The sequence below is a fragment of the Musa acuminata genome, chromosome BXJ1-7, assembly GCF_036884655.1.
Source record: "Musa acuminata AAA Group cultivar baxijiao chromosome BXJ1-7, Cavendish_Baxijiao_AAA, whole genome shotgun sequence".
NCBI classification, from domain to species: domain Eukaryota; kingdom Viridiplantae; phylum Streptophyta; class Magnoliopsida; order Zingiberales; family Musaceae; genus Musa; species Musa acuminata.
In genome coordinates this window covers 21,611,183-21,631,518 of record NC_088333.1, presented here as the reverse complement: position 1 = coordinate 21,631,518, position 20,336 = coordinate 21,611,183, and the positions used below count along the sequence as shown (strand labels likewise).

At 41.0% G+C, this 20,336-nt stretch overlaps 1 protein-coding gene across 1 annotated transcript; it reads left to right on the top strand.

The window, feature by feature from the left end:
* The first annotated feature begins 8,948 nt into the window (after positions 1-8,948).
* LOC103972869 (gallate 1-beta-glucosyltransferase-like) lies at positions 8,949-10,877 on the top strand. Its single transcript, XM_065192269.1, has one exon. The coding sequence runs from the start codon at positions 9,023-9,025 to the stop codon at positions 10,451-10,453; it is 1,431 nt and encodes a 476-aa protein (XP_065048341.1). The 5' UTR covers positions 8,949-9,022; the 3' UTR covers positions 10,454-10,877.
* The last annotated feature ends 9,459 nt before the right edge of the window (positions 10,878-20,336 follow it).

Here is a 20,336-nt window from a genome sequence, read left to right as displayed (position 1 = left end):
ACTCCCAACGTGATCATGATCTTGACTCCTGCGCAACACCTGCTGCTTGTCTAACTTTCATCGTAGTTAATCCTGCACAACAAAACAAAAACTTCGATCGAGACAATTAGTTATAAGCAATTAACCAAGTTGTCCGTCATGTCATTGGTCCCTCGACGCTTCGTCCGATTCTTCGGCGCATCGTCCTCTTCTGCAGCCTATTGCCCAATCGGCCAGTCGACTCCGCAACTCCGATATCCTTGGCACAATACCCGCTCTTCTTGGCCCGATGCCCGAGTCCACGACCCGAAGCCTTCTGTCGATACGTCGACCGATCCACCGGCCCGACGTCCAATCTTCTGACATGTTCCTCCGGCACAACATGATGTTCCTGCTTTAATTGTCTCATCCTGATCGAAGCATCCTGCGTCACTCAAAACGCAGATTAAATCATAAACATATATCAAGTAGTTTCATCATCAAAATACGAGATTCAACAATCTCCCCCTTTTTTATGATGACAACCACTTGATGACGGAGTTAAGCTTAACTCCCGGAGTTTAAACAAACTCCCCCTATCAATATGCCATATTGATAGAACCTTGAATTCAAACTGAATTCAAGTCATTGCAATATTCATCATGAATACTTGCAACACGTCAACATGAACTTATGCATAAACTTATGCATCACATGTCATGTCATCAACATACTTCTCCCCCTTTGTCATCAACAAAAAGGAGAAGTACTACAATCAAGTGTGTGTGATATTGGTTCAACTCATTGCATGAAAATCATAATGTCAAGTTTTATCATCATGCAAGTTTGCTGATATCAAATACCAACATGAAAAATTGCGATGTAAGCTTTTGATATCATAACGCAAACATTTCAAGTGTTTATCAATTGTAGCATTTAATCACATGGTAAGATATCAACGCGTAAAATTATGATACAAGTTTTTGATATCTTAACGCATGATGAAAACATGGCATAATACAAGTTTGGCAATCATAGCATCAATTCATATATCTCTTAATGATGCAAGCATGGCAATCATATCAATTCATATATCTCTTGATGATGCAAGCCTAGCATCAGTGTTCATAGCATCAATTCATATATTTCTCCCCCTTTGTCATCAACAAAACGGAGAACGATATAAGCAAATTTTAAGCATAAGTGCTTGTTGTTATGTATGTGAAATAAATCCTTGCAAGTAAAAACACTTTCATCCATATTCATCAAATCCATTTCTCAAAAAATATTTTTCACATGATGTGTGTATGAGAGATGTATTTGCTAGTCAATTACATATGTCAAAAATCAATGATATGAACTAAACTTGATATGGCATATGCTTGTTAAGTTTGGAAGAGAGTGAACTTGATATGTTAGACTCAAGAGAATCCGAAAATGAAATTTGAGTCTTTCTTCCATTCGAACAAGGTTTTGCTATAGATATTCAATTAGAATCATGAAGGTAAAGCATGCTTGTTATCATGGAAGTTTTGTATTCAACATGTAATTGTGTAAAATCATTATGCCAATCAAGTGATTCGATCATTCAATCAAGAAGGTTCGAAAAATAATTTTAACACGTTCAATCATTAAGACGTATTTTTGCCATTGTTTTTCAAATACAATCATAAAGATAAGACATACTCATCATCATGATAGTATGATAGCAGGTTTACCATATACAAGCTAACAAAAAAAATTTGTACATTTTAAGGCCCGCAAGCTAGCAATTTTGAGATGTTCAAGAAAGCAACTCTTGCTTCTTGATATATGCAAATTTGTCAAGTTTTGCTAGATGTGCAAGTTAGCATTTTTGCCTCTTGAGATAGGCAAGATAGCACATTTGCTTCTTTTGAGATAGCAACTTTTTGCTTCTCTTTAGACCAACAAGCTAGCAATTTTTACGATATACAAGTTTCACAATATATAAGCTAGCAAAAATTTTGAAAGCAAATGCAAGATAGCTTTCTTGTGTAAGCTCATGATTCTTGCTTCCTATTGCAATGTGCAAATTGCAAGTTTTGCTTCTTGAGATATTCAAGATAGTGATGTTCAAGAAGACAATTTTTCTTCTTGAAATAAGCAAGTTAGCAATCTTTGCTTCTTAAAATGGGCAAGCTAGCAATCAAGTTTTTTCATCTTCTTGACTTGTACAAGCTAGCTATCTCCCCCTTTGTCATTGTCAACAAGGGAAAAACCCTTTACATCAATTTCTAAATCATGACAAAGGTAAGTAATCATTCTTATTTGTGCATCATTATAGTTTCAATGCACAAATTCATTAACATTACATTTCAAAAAATTTATGCATGATACCGAAAAATCAATCATCATCATGAGCATATCAAACATGATATTCAAGCATCCATGATATATCATTTTGGCAGCATGATCATAGATATTCAAACGATGGTATCTAGAATTCATTACATCCTATTATGCATGATCATTAACTCCTCATTTGTATTTCATGCATTATTTCATTTCATCTCATAAGGAATATCAAGAAGAGTTATTGGATGATGAGTTAAATATTTTATGAATACACAGAATATCATAAGTGTTTCATGTATCCATATTATCACATGAAGCATATTATCATTTTTAAGATTCATAACATGAATAACGTTATTACTATTTCATCAAAATCAGTTTCGAGATTCACATAATATCATGAAATCATTAATCTCGATAAAATGGGAAAAACATTTTCTTTTTAAGTGATTCTTTTAACACATCATAAAAAAGAAAAACTCATTCATAATTCAAGTGATTTACAAGATATCATAAATGAATTTATCACTTGTATTTCACCAAAATCGAGAACTCTTAGAGATAGAAAATGATTGAAGCATTTAATCTGATTGAAGAATGATTCATATTTAAAGTGTAGCATTTGTCAAATCTGAAATCATCAAGTATAACTTTAATATTTTCATTGCAACATTAAGCAAGGTTTCATTGAACATAATTTTGAATGATTCTTATAAATGCCTAAAACTTCTTTAGTTTTAATTTATGATTGACTTTATAATAGCATGCTCAAATCTTTATTTTTATGTCAAAACCATACATTATCTTTAATAAACAAAGACAATGAAAAATATCAAGCCTTCCAGACAAAAGCCATGTATCGTCATTGAAAAGCAATATGAAAATCATCAAAATATACATTCTTGCTTCTCAAGCACATAAATAAGATTAATCTCACTAGGTGTAAAATCATTAGATTTCTATCTTGCATTAACATAAGACATGCAATTTTCATTATCATTTTCAAGATTACAAGCATGATCATATTTTTGCATTTTCATTATTAAATTATTAAAAATATAATTTTCAAGAAAATTTAAAGAAAAAGAAAAATGCATCATGAAAAGCATCATGTAATTTCGAAGTAAATTAGGGGGATTTCGATTACCTCATCATTGTAGGCTATTAAGGCGTAGTTTGCCGCCTTGCTTTTGTTGACTTTCTCTTCTTCGGAGGAGCTCGATTCATCCCAATTTTTGTTCTTCTTCTTGCGTTTAAAGCAAGTAGTTTGATTCTTTTTGCTTTTTAATTTTCGTTTCATTTGTAGTTTAAGTTCACCATCACTTGAGCTTATGCTCAAGTGGTCTTCAAATGTTCTATGTCCCAAATCCTTCCTGTTCTTTGGAAGGTTGTTTTGTTCATCATTGTCCTCATCACTTGAGTCATCGCTCAAGTGGCATTCATTTGTCCAGAGTTCAACATGTTCATCATGTGCATTGTACACCATTTCATATGTCATCAATGAACCAATTAGTTCTTCAAGTGGTAAGTTGTTTAGGTTTTTAGCTTCTTGTATTGCAGTTACTTTTGAATCCCACTTCTTAGAAAGAGAACGCAAAATCTTGTTTACGAGTTCAAAGTCCGAAAAACATTTTCCAAGAGCTCTTAAACTATTGACGACATCCGTGAAACGGGTGTACATATCGCCTATAGTCTCGCTTGGTTGCATTTGAAAAAACTCAAAATCATGCAATAAAAAGTTAACTTTCGAGTTTTTGACTCTACTAGTTCCCTCGTGCGTGATTTCAAGAATTCGCCAAATGTCAAAAGCCGTTTCACACGTAGAAATCCGATTGAACTCATTTTTGTCTAATGCGCAAAATAAGGCATTCATAGCCTTCGCGTTTAAAGAAAAATACTTCTTTTCCAAATCCGACCATTCGTTCATCGGTTTGGAGGGAAGTTGAAAACCGTTTTCAATGATACTCCATAAGTCTAAATTCGTAGAAATCAAGAAAACTCTCATTCGAGTTTTCCAATAAGTGTAGTCCAATCCGTTAAACAACGGTGGACGAAAGACCGAAAAGCCCTCTTGAAGAGCCATTTCTCTCAGGTGTAAATCTGAAATGAGAAATACCCGACTCTGATACCAATTGTTAGGATCGAGAGCACTAAGAGGGGGGGGGTGAATTAGTGCAGCGGAAATCTTACAGCGATTAAAAAACCAAAAGCTGCGTTCGTTCAAAAACTATTACGATGCAAAAGCAAATTCTCAGTTTGTATCTAAGTGCAGTTTGCGTCTAAGCGCAGATTGCGTCTAAGCGCAGTTTTGCGTCTAAGCGCAGCTTACGTCTAAACTCAGATTTACGACTTAAACTCAGATTTACGTCTAAACGCAGATTTACGTCTAAACGCAGTTTTACGTCTAGACGCAGATTTACGTCTAAACTCTGAAACTCGTTTGTATACTTGCAGAAGGCAGTATGCAGTTGAAATCAAGACGTAAACGTGAACTGAGATCTGATGATTGAGCGAGGAAAGCCGATTTACGTCTGAATGCAGTTTTACGTCTAAATGTTAAAACTCGTTCGTAAAATTGTAGAGGACAGTTTGCAGTTATCAATAGGATCAAAATGTAAGTGTAAACTGCAAAGAAGCTCGTTCGTAAAAGCACGGAAGACAGTTCTGCAGAATCAAACGTAAACGTAAACTGTAATGTATGAAAATACGAATTTACGTCTGAATGCATATTCGGAAGAACAGCACTTAGAACTTGTTCGTGAAAGCACAGAGAGCAGTAGTAATGAAGGAGGTTTGCAGTAATGATAGAGTGCTAAAAAATAAATGCAAACCAGAGATTTAGAGTGGTTCGGTCAGCCTTGACCTACTCCACTTTTGGCTTCCTCCACCGACGAGGTTGCCGACGTCAACTAGGGGCCTTCCTTCAATAGGCGAAGGCCAACTACCCTCTTACAGATTCACTCCTTTTGACGGGCTTAGGAGACAACCCTTTCAGATGTTTTCTCTCCTCTCTTTACAACTCAAACTTGAAGAACAGAAGGAGGAGGAAAACTAGCAGTTTTGAGCTCTAAGAACCACTGAAAAGATCAAGATTTCGGGTAAGTTCTTTTTCTTTTCAGTGCTGAATGGGTGGGGTATTTATAGGCCCCAACCCAATTCAAAATTCGAGCTCAAAACCGTCAAATCCCGGAATTCCGGGATCAGGCGGTTGCACCTCTTGACTGGAGAGGTTGCATCGCCTGGCAGAGCTCGAAGACTGAGCTCAGGCGGATGCACCTCTCTGTCAGGGGTGGTTGCATCTTTCTGCCAGAGCTCGAAGACCGAGCTCAGGCGATGCATCACCTGTCCAAGGAGGTTGCATCACCCTGCCAAAGCTCGAAGACCGAGCTCGGTGGTTGCACCTCTCGGCAGAGCTCGGAACTTGAGCTCTGGCGGTGCTACCTCTTGACAGAGGAGGTTGCACCGCCCAGTCTCACTTGGAGACTGAGCCGTGGGCGGTTGCACCTCCTGGCTGGAGCGGTTGCACCGCCCAGTCTCGCTGGGAGACTTAGCCTGGGCGGTTGCACCTCCCACAACTACTTGGGTTCGAATGGGTTGAACCATTCGACCCAACTTGAGTTCTTCAGGGGCCCAATTGCCCCAGGATTAAGCTAATGGGATCACCTCCCATTTCTAACTTAATCACCGTGCTAACTACGATTAAATCTAAGACAAATTCTGCAGCTCTGCTTCGGTACGTCAATCGCTTCTTCCGGCGAGTTTCCGGCGAACTTCCGTCGATCATCCGATGAACCCTCGGTGATGCTTCTGCGGACTTCCGGCAAACTCCTGGACTTTGCGACGATCCACTTGGCGAGTTCCGACGAGCTTCGCTTGGCAAGCTTCTGGACTTCTCGGATCTGTTCTCGCTGAACCTCCGACGACCGTCCGAACTTCCGTCGAACTCTAGAACTCCCAACGTGATCATGATCTTGACTCCTGCGCAACACCTGCTGCTTGTCTAACTTTCATCGTAGTTAATCCTGCACAACAAAACAAAAACTTCGATCGAGATAATTAGTTCTAAGCAATTAACCAAGTTGTCCGTCATGTCATTGGTCCCTCGACGCTTCGTCCGATTCTTCGGCGCATCGTCCTCTTCTGCAGCCTATTGCCCAATCGGCCAGTCGACTCCGCAACTCCGATATCCTTGGCACAATACTCGCTCTTCTTGGCCCGATGCCCGAGTCCACGACCCGAAGCCTTCTGTCGATACGTCGACCGATCCACCGGCCCGACGTCCAATCTTCTGACATGTTCCTTCAGCACAACATGATGTTCCTGCTTTAATTGTCTCATCCTGATCGAAGCATCCTGCGTCACTCAAAACGCAGATTAAATCATAAACATATATCAAGTAGTTTCATCATCAAAATACGAGATTCAACAATCGTAATCTGAGTTCATCCCACAATAATCATAATGCAATAGAAATGTCACCAGGAGGCGACATGGTGCAGCGGATCGTAGTCGAATAGTTCATGGCAATGCGATACACACGAATATAGTCCCGTGGGGGACTATATCATATGGAGGTATGATCAGGAGCTATTGGGAGCTCCACTTCGGTGAACAACACGACAGTAAGAAGGGCTATGGATTCAAGGAGTGAAGGCCATGGTACCACAGAGGCGGGACTTCCGTGAAGTCATCGATCCCTTGCTCTCATGGAGGGAGAGCACTTGGTCGTGAAAGGGGCTGAGAAGGTAGAGCATGCGAAGGCAAACTCCAAGCACCCAGACAAGGCTGAAGGGCAGAGGCTAAGGAACTTCGTAAGACCGGTGTCAACGAGCTTCTCATCAAAATAGCTGAAATTGAAGGACTTCGGGTCATGCAATAGTTCACGACCAAGGAACGAAGTAGGCAGTATGGGGTGATGTACCTTTGCTACTCAATGGAGTAGGCGACAGGATTGATGGAGAAGATGGTACAATCCCAGTGGCAACCAAATCTATTAGAGACTTACTCCAAGTTGGGGTGAAAAACTTCCTGCATTCTAGAAGTTCGATAATATTGAGAAGGTGAATCACAGTAACTAACTCGACGCAAGGAGTGCAAACACTTCAAGTACTTTAGAAGTGTGAGCAAAGAGCAGTCAAAGGCCAGTAACCAACTCGATGCATGGAGTACAACTCTCGAGGAGACGGACGAAGTCAAGTAACCTTTGCCTTCTCAACTCTTAAGAGAATGGGTGAAATCGAGTACCCCAATTCTCTTATCTAAATCTAGTAGAGGAGCTCTGCACAAGTTCAAAGACCCTTCGAAGATAATGGAAGACAATAGTTATCAAACCCTCACCAATGGTGATTAGTGCTATTGAGAGTAGATTATCCGCTTCATTTCCCAATAGAATGCTAATCAAAAGCGGAAGTGATGCGAATCTACTTGGAAGTGACAACTAAGTGAAAGAAGAGTCAATGGACAAATTTGGTGGAGGAAGGACCCAAAACTTCAAAAGTTTACAAGACGATGCTCGTTAAAGCTTCAACAAGCATCCACCCAATTCAAGCAGCAATAAGACATTTGGGAGACTGACACATAGAAAAGATGGTCTTTTTCTTTATCTAAAAGATCTATAGGAACCAATAGGGATTAACATAACTCAGGCAACCCCACACTAGAGTCAAAGTCATTGACGAGTTGAAGCAACATGGCGGATCAAAAGTTTGACTATTCAACAACAGTAGTAGAGAGCAGCTAGGAGCCAAGAGGCGCATTACAATTGGAGCAAAAGATTGAAGACTCAGCAAAGACGAAGAGTTGTAGTGTCGGCAAAGACTTTGATGATGACATCGAAGGAATAAGTGGGGGAGAATATCATAGACATTATTATAAACAGGATGTTTGATGTAATGCTTATATATGTTTGTATCTTTTGGTTTGTTCATGCTTTGCACAGCATGTAGAGGAACGGTCGAAGGCTTAACAGCCCCATTTTAGTTAGGTTTAGTGGCCTTTTTAGGTTTGTAAATAAAGGTTGTGTCATGTGGATACTTATGAGAAATATTCGGTCTGTAGTGGACCATTTTGATCCTTTGTTGTGCAACCATTCAGAGCTTGTAAAGTCTGTTTGTAATTTACATTGTCTATGAAGTGTTTCCTGAAATGTTTACTTGTGGATCCCGAGTGAGACGCTTTCTCTAACTTGTTTTCTCTTTTATAAGTCCTAAGGGACCATGAGAGGTTTCGAGGAGGCTGATATTTACGGATGGACACTCAAGGGTGCCGCACGACTTAAGCAAAATCAACTAAGTCCGTGACAAACCGACCGAGAGACGCACTCCTTAACGTCAAAAATTTCAAACATCGTCTCATGGATCAAGCCGTGCTGACTTCCCGAGCATGGCACGTGAGTTCATCAACAATTGTGATAAGCTGTGACACAGTATCACTGCAATAAGCTTCAAATGTTTAAGACCGGGGGACCCAAGGGTGGATAGAAGAGTCGAGCAATGACCGGCCGAGGATGTGCTACGTCACTGCTACAATCGCAGCCTCCACATTTTCGCCGCCGATTCTGGAGCTTCCGTAGTTGACATTGAAGTCTTGGAGGACCTTTGAGTCGCGAGGAGGCATCTTAAGACCACAAGACCGCCACTTACCTTCTCGATTTGACAACCAGTGCTTTATAGCTTGACCCACCTCCTCGTGGTGCTGTTGCTTAATTAAGAGCATACCCTTCCCAAGCATAGTGAGAGCTGTCATCGCCATGGAAGGAGACAGCGGCAGCAAATGCAACATGCCTCACCTCCTCATGGTCTCCTTCGCTGCCCAAGGCCACCTCAATCCACTGCTCCGCCTCGCCAAGCGCATCGCCGCCAACGGCCTCCTCGTCACCCTCTGCTCCACCGACGACATCCGCCACCGGATCTCCTCCTTCACCGCCAACGCCGCCCTTGGCGACCCCACGCCCGTCGGCCGTGGCTTCATCCGCTTCGAGTTCTTCTCCGACAGCCTGGCCGTCGACGACCCCCGCCGCGGCGACCTCGATTTCCTCATGCCCCTCCTCCGAGCGACCGGCCCGCCGGCCCTCGCTGACCTCATCCGCCGCCATGTGGACGCCGGTCGCCCGGTGTCCTGCGTCGTGAACAACCCCTTCTTGCCATGGGTGCTCGACGTGGCCGCCGACTTGGGCATCCCCAGCGGCGTCCTCTGGGTTCAGTCCTGCGCCGTCTTCACCACCTACTACTGCTACTACCACTCCCTGGTCAAGTTCCCCACCGAGGACAACCCCAACGTCACGGTGAATCTGCCGGGCTTACCTCCCCTGAAGGCGCAGGAGCTCCCTAGCTTCCTCCTCCCGTCCTCCCCATACAAGGTGCTGGCGAAGGTGATCCTGGAGCAGTTCGCCAACATCTCAAAGGCGTCGTGGGTGTTAGCCAACTCCTTCGAGGAGCTCGAGCACGAGGCCATCGACGCCATCTCCCACCGGCTACCCCTCATACCCGTGGGGCCTCTCGTGGAGCCGGACCACAAGTCGCAGTCCTCCAACATCCGAAGCGACATCTTCAAGGCAGGCGACTGCATGGAGTGGCTGGAGACGCAGGCGCCGCTCTCCGTCGTGTACGTGTCGGTGGGTAGCGTGGTCGTGCTGAGCAAGGAGGAGATGGAGGAGCTGGCCTGGGGGCTCAAGGACTGCGGCCGGCCCTTCCTATGGGTGGTGCGCAGCGACGCGCAGGCGCTGCTCCCGGAGGGCTTCATCGAGGCGACCGCCGAACCGGGGCTGGTGGTGGCGTGGAGCCCGCAGGATCGCGTGCTCGCCCACCCCGCCATCGCATGCTTCGTGACACACTGCGGCTGGAACTCCACGCTCGAGGCGCTGACGGCCGGCGTGCCGGTGGTGACGTACCCACAGTGGGGGGACCAGGTGCCGGGCTCGAAGTTCCTGGTGGAGGTGTTCGGCGTCGGGGTGCGGCTGCGTGCTCCGGCGGCGCGGGAGGAGGTGGAGCGTTGCGTGGACGCGGTGACGCGGGGTGAGGGGGCGGAGGCGATCAGGGGGAGGGCGGCGGAGTGGAGGGAGGCGGCGACCAAGGCGGTGGCGGAGGGCGGCTCGTCGGATCGCCACATCCAAGCCTTTGTGGACGAGATCCGGAAGAGAGCCCCCGGTGGCGGCCATGTCGACAGCTATGGCACGATTTGAGCTTTCACTGGGTAGCGAACGACAAATGGGAAACAAAACACGTGGATACCACACCACACAAAAGCCGATGTGCACGACACGACCCGTGCGTGCTGTCTGGTTTTTTTACCTTCATCAAAACTAGTGATCGTGGTCGAAATCGGAAGGGTTAGGCCAAGAGGAGGTGACCATAGAGAACTAAGCAGATGGCGTGACGTTACCTCTGACCATGTCACCCCTAAGATTTTCTCATGGGTGATTCAGTCGGCCGGCACAGCCTTTTGTCCCGTTCGCAAGCCTAATCGATTGGGTCGAAGGATGATTTGGTGTGCTATATAGATAGTATTATTTATATGCTATTATTAAATAAATATAAGTATTATATTTATATAAATAATCCAATAAAAATATGTTATCTAGAAATAAGACTTCAAATGCTTTTCAATGGTCTCCATCTTATTTGGTGAAGCCTTCTCGCATGGCAATGACATATTCCCTATCACAAAAATCTTGAGTTGTGATAATAGAGATGTGCCATCTATGTTTCTCATGACTTGTTGGCTGATCTATCTTCTTCAATTAGGCTGCTTTCAATCAAACACGAGTTATTATCGAGTGAAGACGACCCATATTCCTGTTTCAAAACAAGACTTTTCCGATACAATACAATATATTCAATCAAACAATCAAGCAACCTTCATTTGTCCTGCATACTAAATGCGCCATTAATATTGAATTTAATCCAATCGGTTAGAGAATCTTGCTAGTAAATTTGGAGAGTAGACATTTTATTTATTTATTTATTTCCTTCACGGTCTAGTGTAGTTTTGTTGTCGATCATGAGAGCAATAGTTTTATAAATGATAGAAAAGAATTAGTTTTGATCCCCTTTATACACAATCAAATCAAACTTTTTGGATCAACCAAGGGCCATAGACAATTAAGGATGCCCTTATGGTATGAAATGTTTGGTGTTATGTATCACATGCCATCCAAATTATCCATCAACAAGTTGGACAAGGTCTGTCGCAAGACATGTTTCGTAGTTCATACTATACTTGATCGTAAATGAGGATTAAAAAATTTTAATATTGAAACGATATGATACATACAATAAGCTTTACTTCAACTAAAAATATTAAAAGATATTATACTACAACATGTCATTTTGGTATTCTCCAAAAATTTCTTGGGGTTGAGAATATATTGAGCGAACCTATTCCATTTGATCATCAAACGAGTTTGATATCCATATATTTATTGCTTGTTAGATTTATATTTGAAAACTAGTAGATCCATCGTACTCCTATAAATCAATCCGAATTTTTTATAAGCAAAGAAGATAAATAGAGAACACAATTAAAGATGGAATCTTTTGTCGAGCACTTTTCAAAGAATTGTCAAAGCACACAAAGAGTCTCTTTGTCCTAGTCAATTAGTTTATAACAAGTCCCATCGTTACACGGGATTAACTTTCGTCGTCCATGTCTACTCGAGGTTGCTAATGATCATCTAAATAGCCTGCAGACCTTTTTTTATAAATACAACATAAACCAAACAAAATACACATTGTTGAGCTACCACAAAACTTGCTAATTGGAGTAAAATGATAATGACGAAAAGAGATGTCCATGAAATGGGTGTAAGCAAAGTGTTTACCTTCTCATAATAGTCTTTGTAGTATTCTATTTTGATAGAGCCAATTTGGTCGGTCGACCATTAATGTAACCTGTAGGTTCGCGAAGAATTTTTCGCTTTGGGCGATGGGTGTACCCGTACAGATTTTATTCTTTCGAAACATGTGAACTCCAAAATGCATATCTAAGGATAAGGGAGACCTTGCGGATTTATGAGTCCTTGATTTTTATACTCCTCAACCAATGTGGGACTAAATGGCCTTATCAATGCTCCCTCTCGTAAGGGCTGCCAAGGGCTTATAATCGAGGTATACGGCTCGGGAGCGAGTTTTCTCGGCCGAGGTGTAGGCATCGGGCCCTCATTCTAGCGCCAAAAATATTGATGAACTGATGAGCCATGGTTGATGAGTCAGCATGGCCTGGTCCATAGGGCGATGTCGGGAGTCTTTGGTCGGTTGAGTTGGATGCCAGAGTCGGTCGAGCCCTTCGGTCGGTGTGTTGGCATCGCAATATTAACGTCTCTTCGTCAGGATGCTGATTGGCGTATCAAGAGGAAGAACGCCTCTAACGATCGGGATGGCCTCGTTTCAGACGCTATCGCTTTCCTATACAAAAGGCCCCGTCGGGTCGTTACCGACTATGGCCCCTCGACAAGTAAGTCAGTGTGGAGTTATGCTTTCTCTCTTTTTTTTTTCTCCCCTAGTAGGATGCCGACCATGGGCTTTTATACTACTATACGAGGGTCGGTCGTACATGGGTTTTACGTGACGACCGATCCCCGAGAAGTGAGATGGTACCTTTGTGTAGCCATCGTCCCGAGATGTCCGGAATGGCGATATGCGGCACCATCCCGGACTTATCGGGATGGGACATGCTGAGTGACGTCTTGGTAATGTATTGGCTCGAAGTGGGAGGGTTTCTCTTGCTGACTTGACCGTAATATGACGTGACATCGATTGTGATGTGACCTGGATCCGAAATATACTGTATCACATTTGACTCAGTAACATACAAACAATATATCATCTTATTATTTAAGAATGAATATTAGAATTGCACAAATAAACGAGAACCCAAAATATGTAACATTGTTATCTAAAATATATTAGAAATATTTATTATTTTTGAACTTTCTCTGTCTTTAATGAAACTTATAAGCTACAAGCAGTGACCCCACTTAAATAAAAACAAGCAAGTTGTGAAACAGTAGGTAGTGCGAGTAGTGAAAAAAATAACCTGTGGCATGATTGATTGATTGATACACGACGATATGCACGTGCCACACGAGTAGAGCGCAAGGTGGGGGTATATATATCGGTAATGACATGTAATTTATTCTTTTTGTTACATCTTTCCTTTATTGCTCCACTCCATTATACGTAATCTATCGCCCATCCCATCTTGTGGTTACCGCACATTTATCATTTAAAGATTGATTGATGTAACTCATCACTACCGATAGGAACACGACTCTCTCTCTCTCTCTAAATTCACCGTTCAACGGGTGAAAAATGTGAGTCGAGACACCGCCTTCGCTAATGGGGTCATCCTGCCTAGCATATTCCACCCGCGAGCCCTTCTCTTGTATTTATGTGATAAAAATATAAAAAATATAAATCTAGAAAATAAGAGTAATAATTGATATCAACCTTTTAGTCGACATGTGAAACTCAGAATATTTTCCAAAATATTCTTCCTTGCATACTATGTTGAATTTTAACGGTTCATAGCTCATCCCTTTTCTCTAAACCTTATATTCATATTAAGGGGTGTGGGGAGAACATGGTAGAAAAATAAGAGAAATAAAAAGAAGAAGACAAGGACAACGCAGTGAGATTGTTCTACAGCGACATAATACTTGTATCTCAATTATTTTTTTGTGATTATTGCTAGATTTTGGACAATAGATTGAGATTTATATATTCATTATTCTTATAGTAGATTATCTCTAGTTTGCCTCCGTAATTTTTACCCATAACATTGAAGGGGTTTTTTACGTAAATCTTGGTGTTCTATTTAATTATGATTCTATTTAATTCCATTGTGTGTTATGGCCTGCTAGTATTTATTCATATACAAAAGTTTAGTTTCTCTTTATATCCCATCAACTAGTATCAGAGCAGGGTTGTAGTGATTTAATTTTTATGTTTGAGTATGGAGGACGATAGTGTTTTTCACATGATTAATTTGAATGGAAACAATTGGATGATATGGAAACAAAAAATGAAAGATCTCTTGTATTGCAAAGATTTGTATAGACCTTTGCAGAGGGATAGTGCAAAACCCATAATAACTATGACAGATGATGAGTGAAAGATGTTAGATCGAAAAACAGTTGGGTTTATTCGATAGTGGCTTGATAATAGTGTCTTTCACTATGTTTCTATTGAAATTTCTACATATTCTCTTTGGAAAAAGTTGGAATGTCTCTATGAAAGAAAAACAGCTGGTAACAAAGCTTTTTTAATCAGAAAACTTATGAACTTGAAATATAAAAATAGTGCTTCTACTATTGAGCATTTGAATGAAATGCAGAGTATCACTAGCCAGTTATCCACTATGAAAATGTCTTTTGATGATGAGTTGTAAACATTGTTACTTCTCAGTTCATTGCTAGAAAATTGGGAGACATTGGTGATTTCTCTTAGTAATTCTGCGCCAAATGGTGTTATCACCATGAGTCAAGTAACAAGCAGTTTGTTGAATGAGGAGTTGAGAATAAAAAAATTCAGCAATATCTCAAAATGATTCACAGGCACTTATCTTAGAGAACAGAAAAATGTCAAAGTCTAGAAGCAGTTCACATAGAAGTAAGTCAAGATCAAGAAAAGATATTGTTTGCTATAACTGTGGTGAGAAAGGACATTACAAGAATCAATGTAAGCAACCTAAGAAGAACAAGAAAATTAGAAAAGAAGTGGAGTCTACGGAGTCAAAGGATAATACTATAACTATAGTGCAAGGTGGTGATTATTTGATTTTGTCTCCTACTGATGATATTTTTTCTTGTGTGTGTCAGGATCTTGAGTGGGTGATTGACACAAGTACTTCTTATCATGCTACACCACAGAGAGAGTTTTTTACTACATACAAGTCTGAAAATTTTGGTGTTATCAAGATGGGCAACTATGGCACGGCAAACATCATTGGCATGGGTGATATCCAAATAAAGACCAACATTGGCTGCAAGTTGGTGCTTAAGGATGTGAGGCATGTGGTTGACTTGAGGCTGAATTTTGTTAAATCTCATATTTTGATGATGAAGTCAATTGTCATCTGTTTATCTAATCTATATGTTGAGATAAGTGTGCAGGATTAACTACGATGGCAGTAAGACATGCAACAGGTGTTGAGCCGGAGTCAAGACCAAGATCACGTTGGGGGTTCGAGAGTTCGTCGGAAGTCCGGACATTCGTCGAAGGTTCTACGGGAACAATCCGAGAAGTCTAGGACCTTGCCAAAGAAGCTCGTCGGAACTCGTCAAGAAGATCGTCGCAAAATCCAAGAGTTTGCCGTGAGTCCGCCGGAGCATCGCCGAGGGTTCATCGGAAGTTCACAGGAAGTTCGCCGGAAGTTCGCTAGAAGCTCGCCGGAAGAAGCAATTGACGCACCGAAACACGATTTGTAGTATTTATGTCTTAATTATCGTAGTTAGTATATAAATTAAGTTAGGATTGGAAGGTGATCCCATTAACTTAATCAGGGGTCAATTGGGCCCTTAACAGACCCAAATTGGACCGAATAGAACAGTCCATTCGGACTCAGAATTCTTGGCCGACGATGGCACTGCCTAGGAGACACGATCTCTTAGGAGTTCTAGGCGGTAGTACCACCCCTGTCAGGTAGTGATACTACCGACAATTATTATTGCCAGCGGTGGTACCGCCCTTGTCAAGCGGTGGTACCGCCTGAGCTCAGTCTTCAAGTGTTATCAGGCAATAGTACCGTCCAGACTGAGCAGTAGTACTACTTTGTGATAGATGGCAGGTGTCACGCCCCCCGCGAATTTAATTCTCATTTAGGAGGTGTGAACTTAATTCAAGATTGATAATATTTAATTCAACAAACAATCCAGGATCCAATCACACATTTGAGGTCACTAAGAAAAACATTCAAGTCATTCACCTCTACAATCCACAATTTACAAGACCTATGCAGTTTATAATCATATATCATGTCACTAGATGTTTCTTAAAATCGAAAAGCAACTTAACTAAACCAGAACTATATCATAAATCTATAAGCGCGGCAATTAATGCAATCACAAAGCCAACATGTACTACATGTTTATATCAGTACACAGTTTAAACTTAACATTTCCAAAATCCTAACGTAAGAGGTACATTTCAAATATTTACAAGATATATCAATCTAGATTTATCATTGATATTTCATTACACCCAAAAAGAACTTATACAACATCAACCTATCAAGTACAAAATATTTGCCCCAAAATCTTCTAGTCTTCCACTGCCCCAACCCAATTTACACATTTTAGTGAGCGATAAGCTATCCTGAAAAATTTATATAGCAACGAGGTGAGCATATAAAGCTCAGCAAATGACTAACATATCTATAGCAAAGAGGATAGGTTTCAAACATATAAGGTATCAAAATGCAAAGCAAAGATACAAGATGAAACAGTAGCATGTTTTGTTTGAATGCAGAATTACAATGTCGAATCGTTCGAAGCACGTTTTATTCATACAATCGAGGAAAGGTAATTGGAGCATATCATTGGCATAAAGAGCATATCGATGACATATGGTAGTTTTTAAGGTATAACAAAGACTTATAACATTTCAGAAATATATCAAAGAACAAAACATGAATAGAAGCTCAAATGTCACATGACGATGCATTCATTTCATTCTTATCCAAAGCATGCATAGAAACATAGCCAAAGCTTTGGATATCATATCAAACACATAGAAGGTGAAGTGGGATCATAACATAATATGGTCCATCCATTTCTGAATGACCAACAAACATAAGTCTTCCACGTCTGGGAGCTTCATCCACCCACGTCTGAGTGAAGTCATAGGGGGCCGGCAGAGCATCGCGGGCTCTAAGCATAACTCCCTTTACCATTTCTGGCAAAGGTTCACATTTATCCCACAAACACCGGAGTACAAAGGGACAGTATGAATACTGAAATTAGCATATATTGGAAGCACATGCGAAACAATGAAATGTATATATGCCTTTCGAGTCAATACGATACAAACATAATCTTTCACAATGTATTCAGATTTGAAAGGAAACAAAAGCAAGAGCATACAAGGATTCCAAGAAACCATATATAGCTCAATTGAAATAAGAAAGTTAGATAAGTTCAATGTCTAAAGAAATGAAACTGGAAGAGGCACATATCGAAAGCAAATGCGGAACAATGGGATGCATGTGCCGAATCATTACGATGCAAACATGATCCTTAGATGATAGCTGCAGATGTACAAATAAATAAAGGACAAAAGTATACAGGAATTTAAGGTAATAATGTAAAGCTTAAATGAAGTAAGAGTTTTTTTTTTTTCCAAAATCGATTTCCAAAGAGAAGAAACAAGGAAAGCCGAAATCGACCAAAGCTCGATTCTGGCAGAATTTGATAGGAACATTATATGAACTTTTTGGATAACCAATTATGCTCCAATTTATACAAAATAGGTGTCATTAGAAAGCTTTTTCAATCTAGTTTTAGTAAAATCAAGTTTAACATGAATTGGAATTTATGACAGGGAGTTACAGATAATTTTGTAGCATAAGGTCTGAAAATATTAGCTCTATTTTACTGAATCCATAGGGTTGATGAAAGCAGATGTTTCAGTTAGCAATTGTACTCCAAAAATTTCAAATCAGGTATATACAGAAAGAATTTTGAGTCTAGCTTCAAATAAATCATACTTTGTATGAATCTGAGTTCACAGTAGAAAGTTATAAGTAGTTAAGCAAAAAGAGGTCAAAAATTTCGGTCCCTATTTTACAGAATTTGTAGGGTTAATTTAAACAGAAGTCTTAGTAGGCATTTAAACTCCAAATCGTTCGATCTTAGTATCAAAATAAATTTTTTTTTGTCTACTTTCAAATGGAACAGGTTTTGTCTAAATCAGAGTTTATTACAAAATGTTATGACCAAAACATTGCATAGAGGTCAGATTACCGAAAAATTACAGATTCATAGCTTTATATCAAAACGAAAGGAGGTCTGGTTCTCAGTTGAAATCTTTCAAATTTTGCAGAATAAAAATGGAAATAGAGATTAAGGTTACTGTGGGATGGGGTTAGAACACTTGCCTTATAACTATTTGAATCCCAAATGTGAGAAAATTGATGAAAAACCTCAAGCTCTTCTTCTTCTTCTTCTTCTTTTCTCAAACTCACGTTGGCTGCAACTCTTCAGATTTGTTTTCTTTAACCTTTCATCTAATTATTTAGGTTTTGGCTAATGCAAAAGTTGAGATTTGTTTTCTTTAACCTTTCATCTAATTATTTAGGTTTTGGCTAATGCAAAAGTTGCAAGGTGTCATGCATGCATGAAAGGGGCTAGGTGTCATCTTTAGAGCAAAGATGAGTGGCACCAACCTAAGGTTAGTTAGTGACACATGTCCACTATATTTTTTTTTTCTTTTTTTTTTTAACTTAAATCTGAATCTTTCATAAATTATATCAAACTTCTAATATTTACTCTTAGGTCCCTTGCCATAAACGTTTAATATAATTGCTAGTCATAGGTGCCCAGCAAGCCAATCACGTGAGTGATGGCACGTGTGACTTGATACAGAATCTTTTTGCTTATTATATTTTGGCGTATATCACTTTATAACTATTGCATAAATGCATATATATATTATGATGTCCTTGGATTTGTGCAATGGGAATCGGATCGTGATGAGATCACGATAATGAGATCGATTCACCTTTAAACACATATCCTAAATAATCCCGGTCATAGGTTACTCGAGAGGGACATTGTGATAACCGGATAGACTGGTGTGCTGTATACCCGTCCATATGATGGATGCAGCTGGTCTCATAGCTGCTCGTGTAGGGACACTAGGGATACAGTACAGGTGCTCATTAGAGAATGAGTTCACTGATTGATCCGCTTACGGAATGCTGGATGGTTGATGATGCCTTATTGTCAGACAGCGATTCCGTAGTCCTAGTGGTGTATCTGGTCCTTAGACTTGAGACACCAAGGATGTCCTGTATGAGTGCTCCACTCTTTGATACCAGACTTATAGGTTTGCTATCCCAGATCTAGTACAACTGGTCATTGGGAGTGGTAGTCGACCTTACGAGGGCTATTGAGTGTCGATAGAGGATCATCCACTCTCGGCGTCATGAGAGGAATATCCCATGTGTTCTTGCTCAGAAAAATCCCTGGCCAGGGTCATTCGGGTTGAGAGAGAAAGAGTTCTCCGGGAGAATCCGATTAGAGCGAGACTTGAGTAGAAACCATATGGGTCTGACAGCACCATGCTCGATATACGGTCTCTGGGATATTAGATGGATGAGGGACTATAGGTACATGGTAACTGAGGACAGATAGGTCCAATGGATTGGATTCCCCTGTATCGTCTGAGGACTACGGCGTAGTGGCCTAGTACGTCCGTAGTCGATGAGTCGAGTGACTTATTACAGAAATAATAATTCGCTGAGTTAGAAGGAGTTCTGACAGGTATGACTCACGGCCAGCTCGATATTGGGCCTAGAGGATCACACACATATGGTAGGCATTGCGATGAGTAGAGGTTCGGATATGAGATATCCGATGGAGCCCTTGTCTTATTGGATGCAGATCCAATACCCACTAGGGAAGGACCCATTAGGGTTTGACACGGGATCTCTATAAATAGGAGGGATTCACAGCCTCATAGGCTAGAGTCTTTGCTTGCCCTTCCTATTCTCCTCTCCCTCTTCACCTCAGAGTAGGCCTGGAGTTTTGAGGAGCGTCGTCGCAACCCTACTGTGTGGATCACTGCTAGAGAGGAGGACGCTTGACCGCCTTCACCCTCTCCTAAGGATCTGCAAGGAAACAAGGATATACGATCTCCCTAGGTAACACAATCTCTATACGCAGTTTTGTGTTTTGCGGATTTTTGCGCACCAATCTTCGCACGACGACGAACATCTTTTTGGGAATCGGGGATTTTTGTTTTCTTGTTCTTCCGCTGCGCATATGATGTCGCCCCCCATGATTTCCCAACAGTGGTATCAAAGCCAGGTTGTTCGTGCGAATGATTGGTTTTGAACTGCGTGTGTTG

Bases quoted from the DNA above. Each gene is read 5' to 3' on its own strand.
- LOC103972869 (XM_065192269.1), top strand. From the start codon at position 9,023: ATGGAAGGAGACAGCGGCAGCAAATGCAACATGCCTCACCTCCTCATG.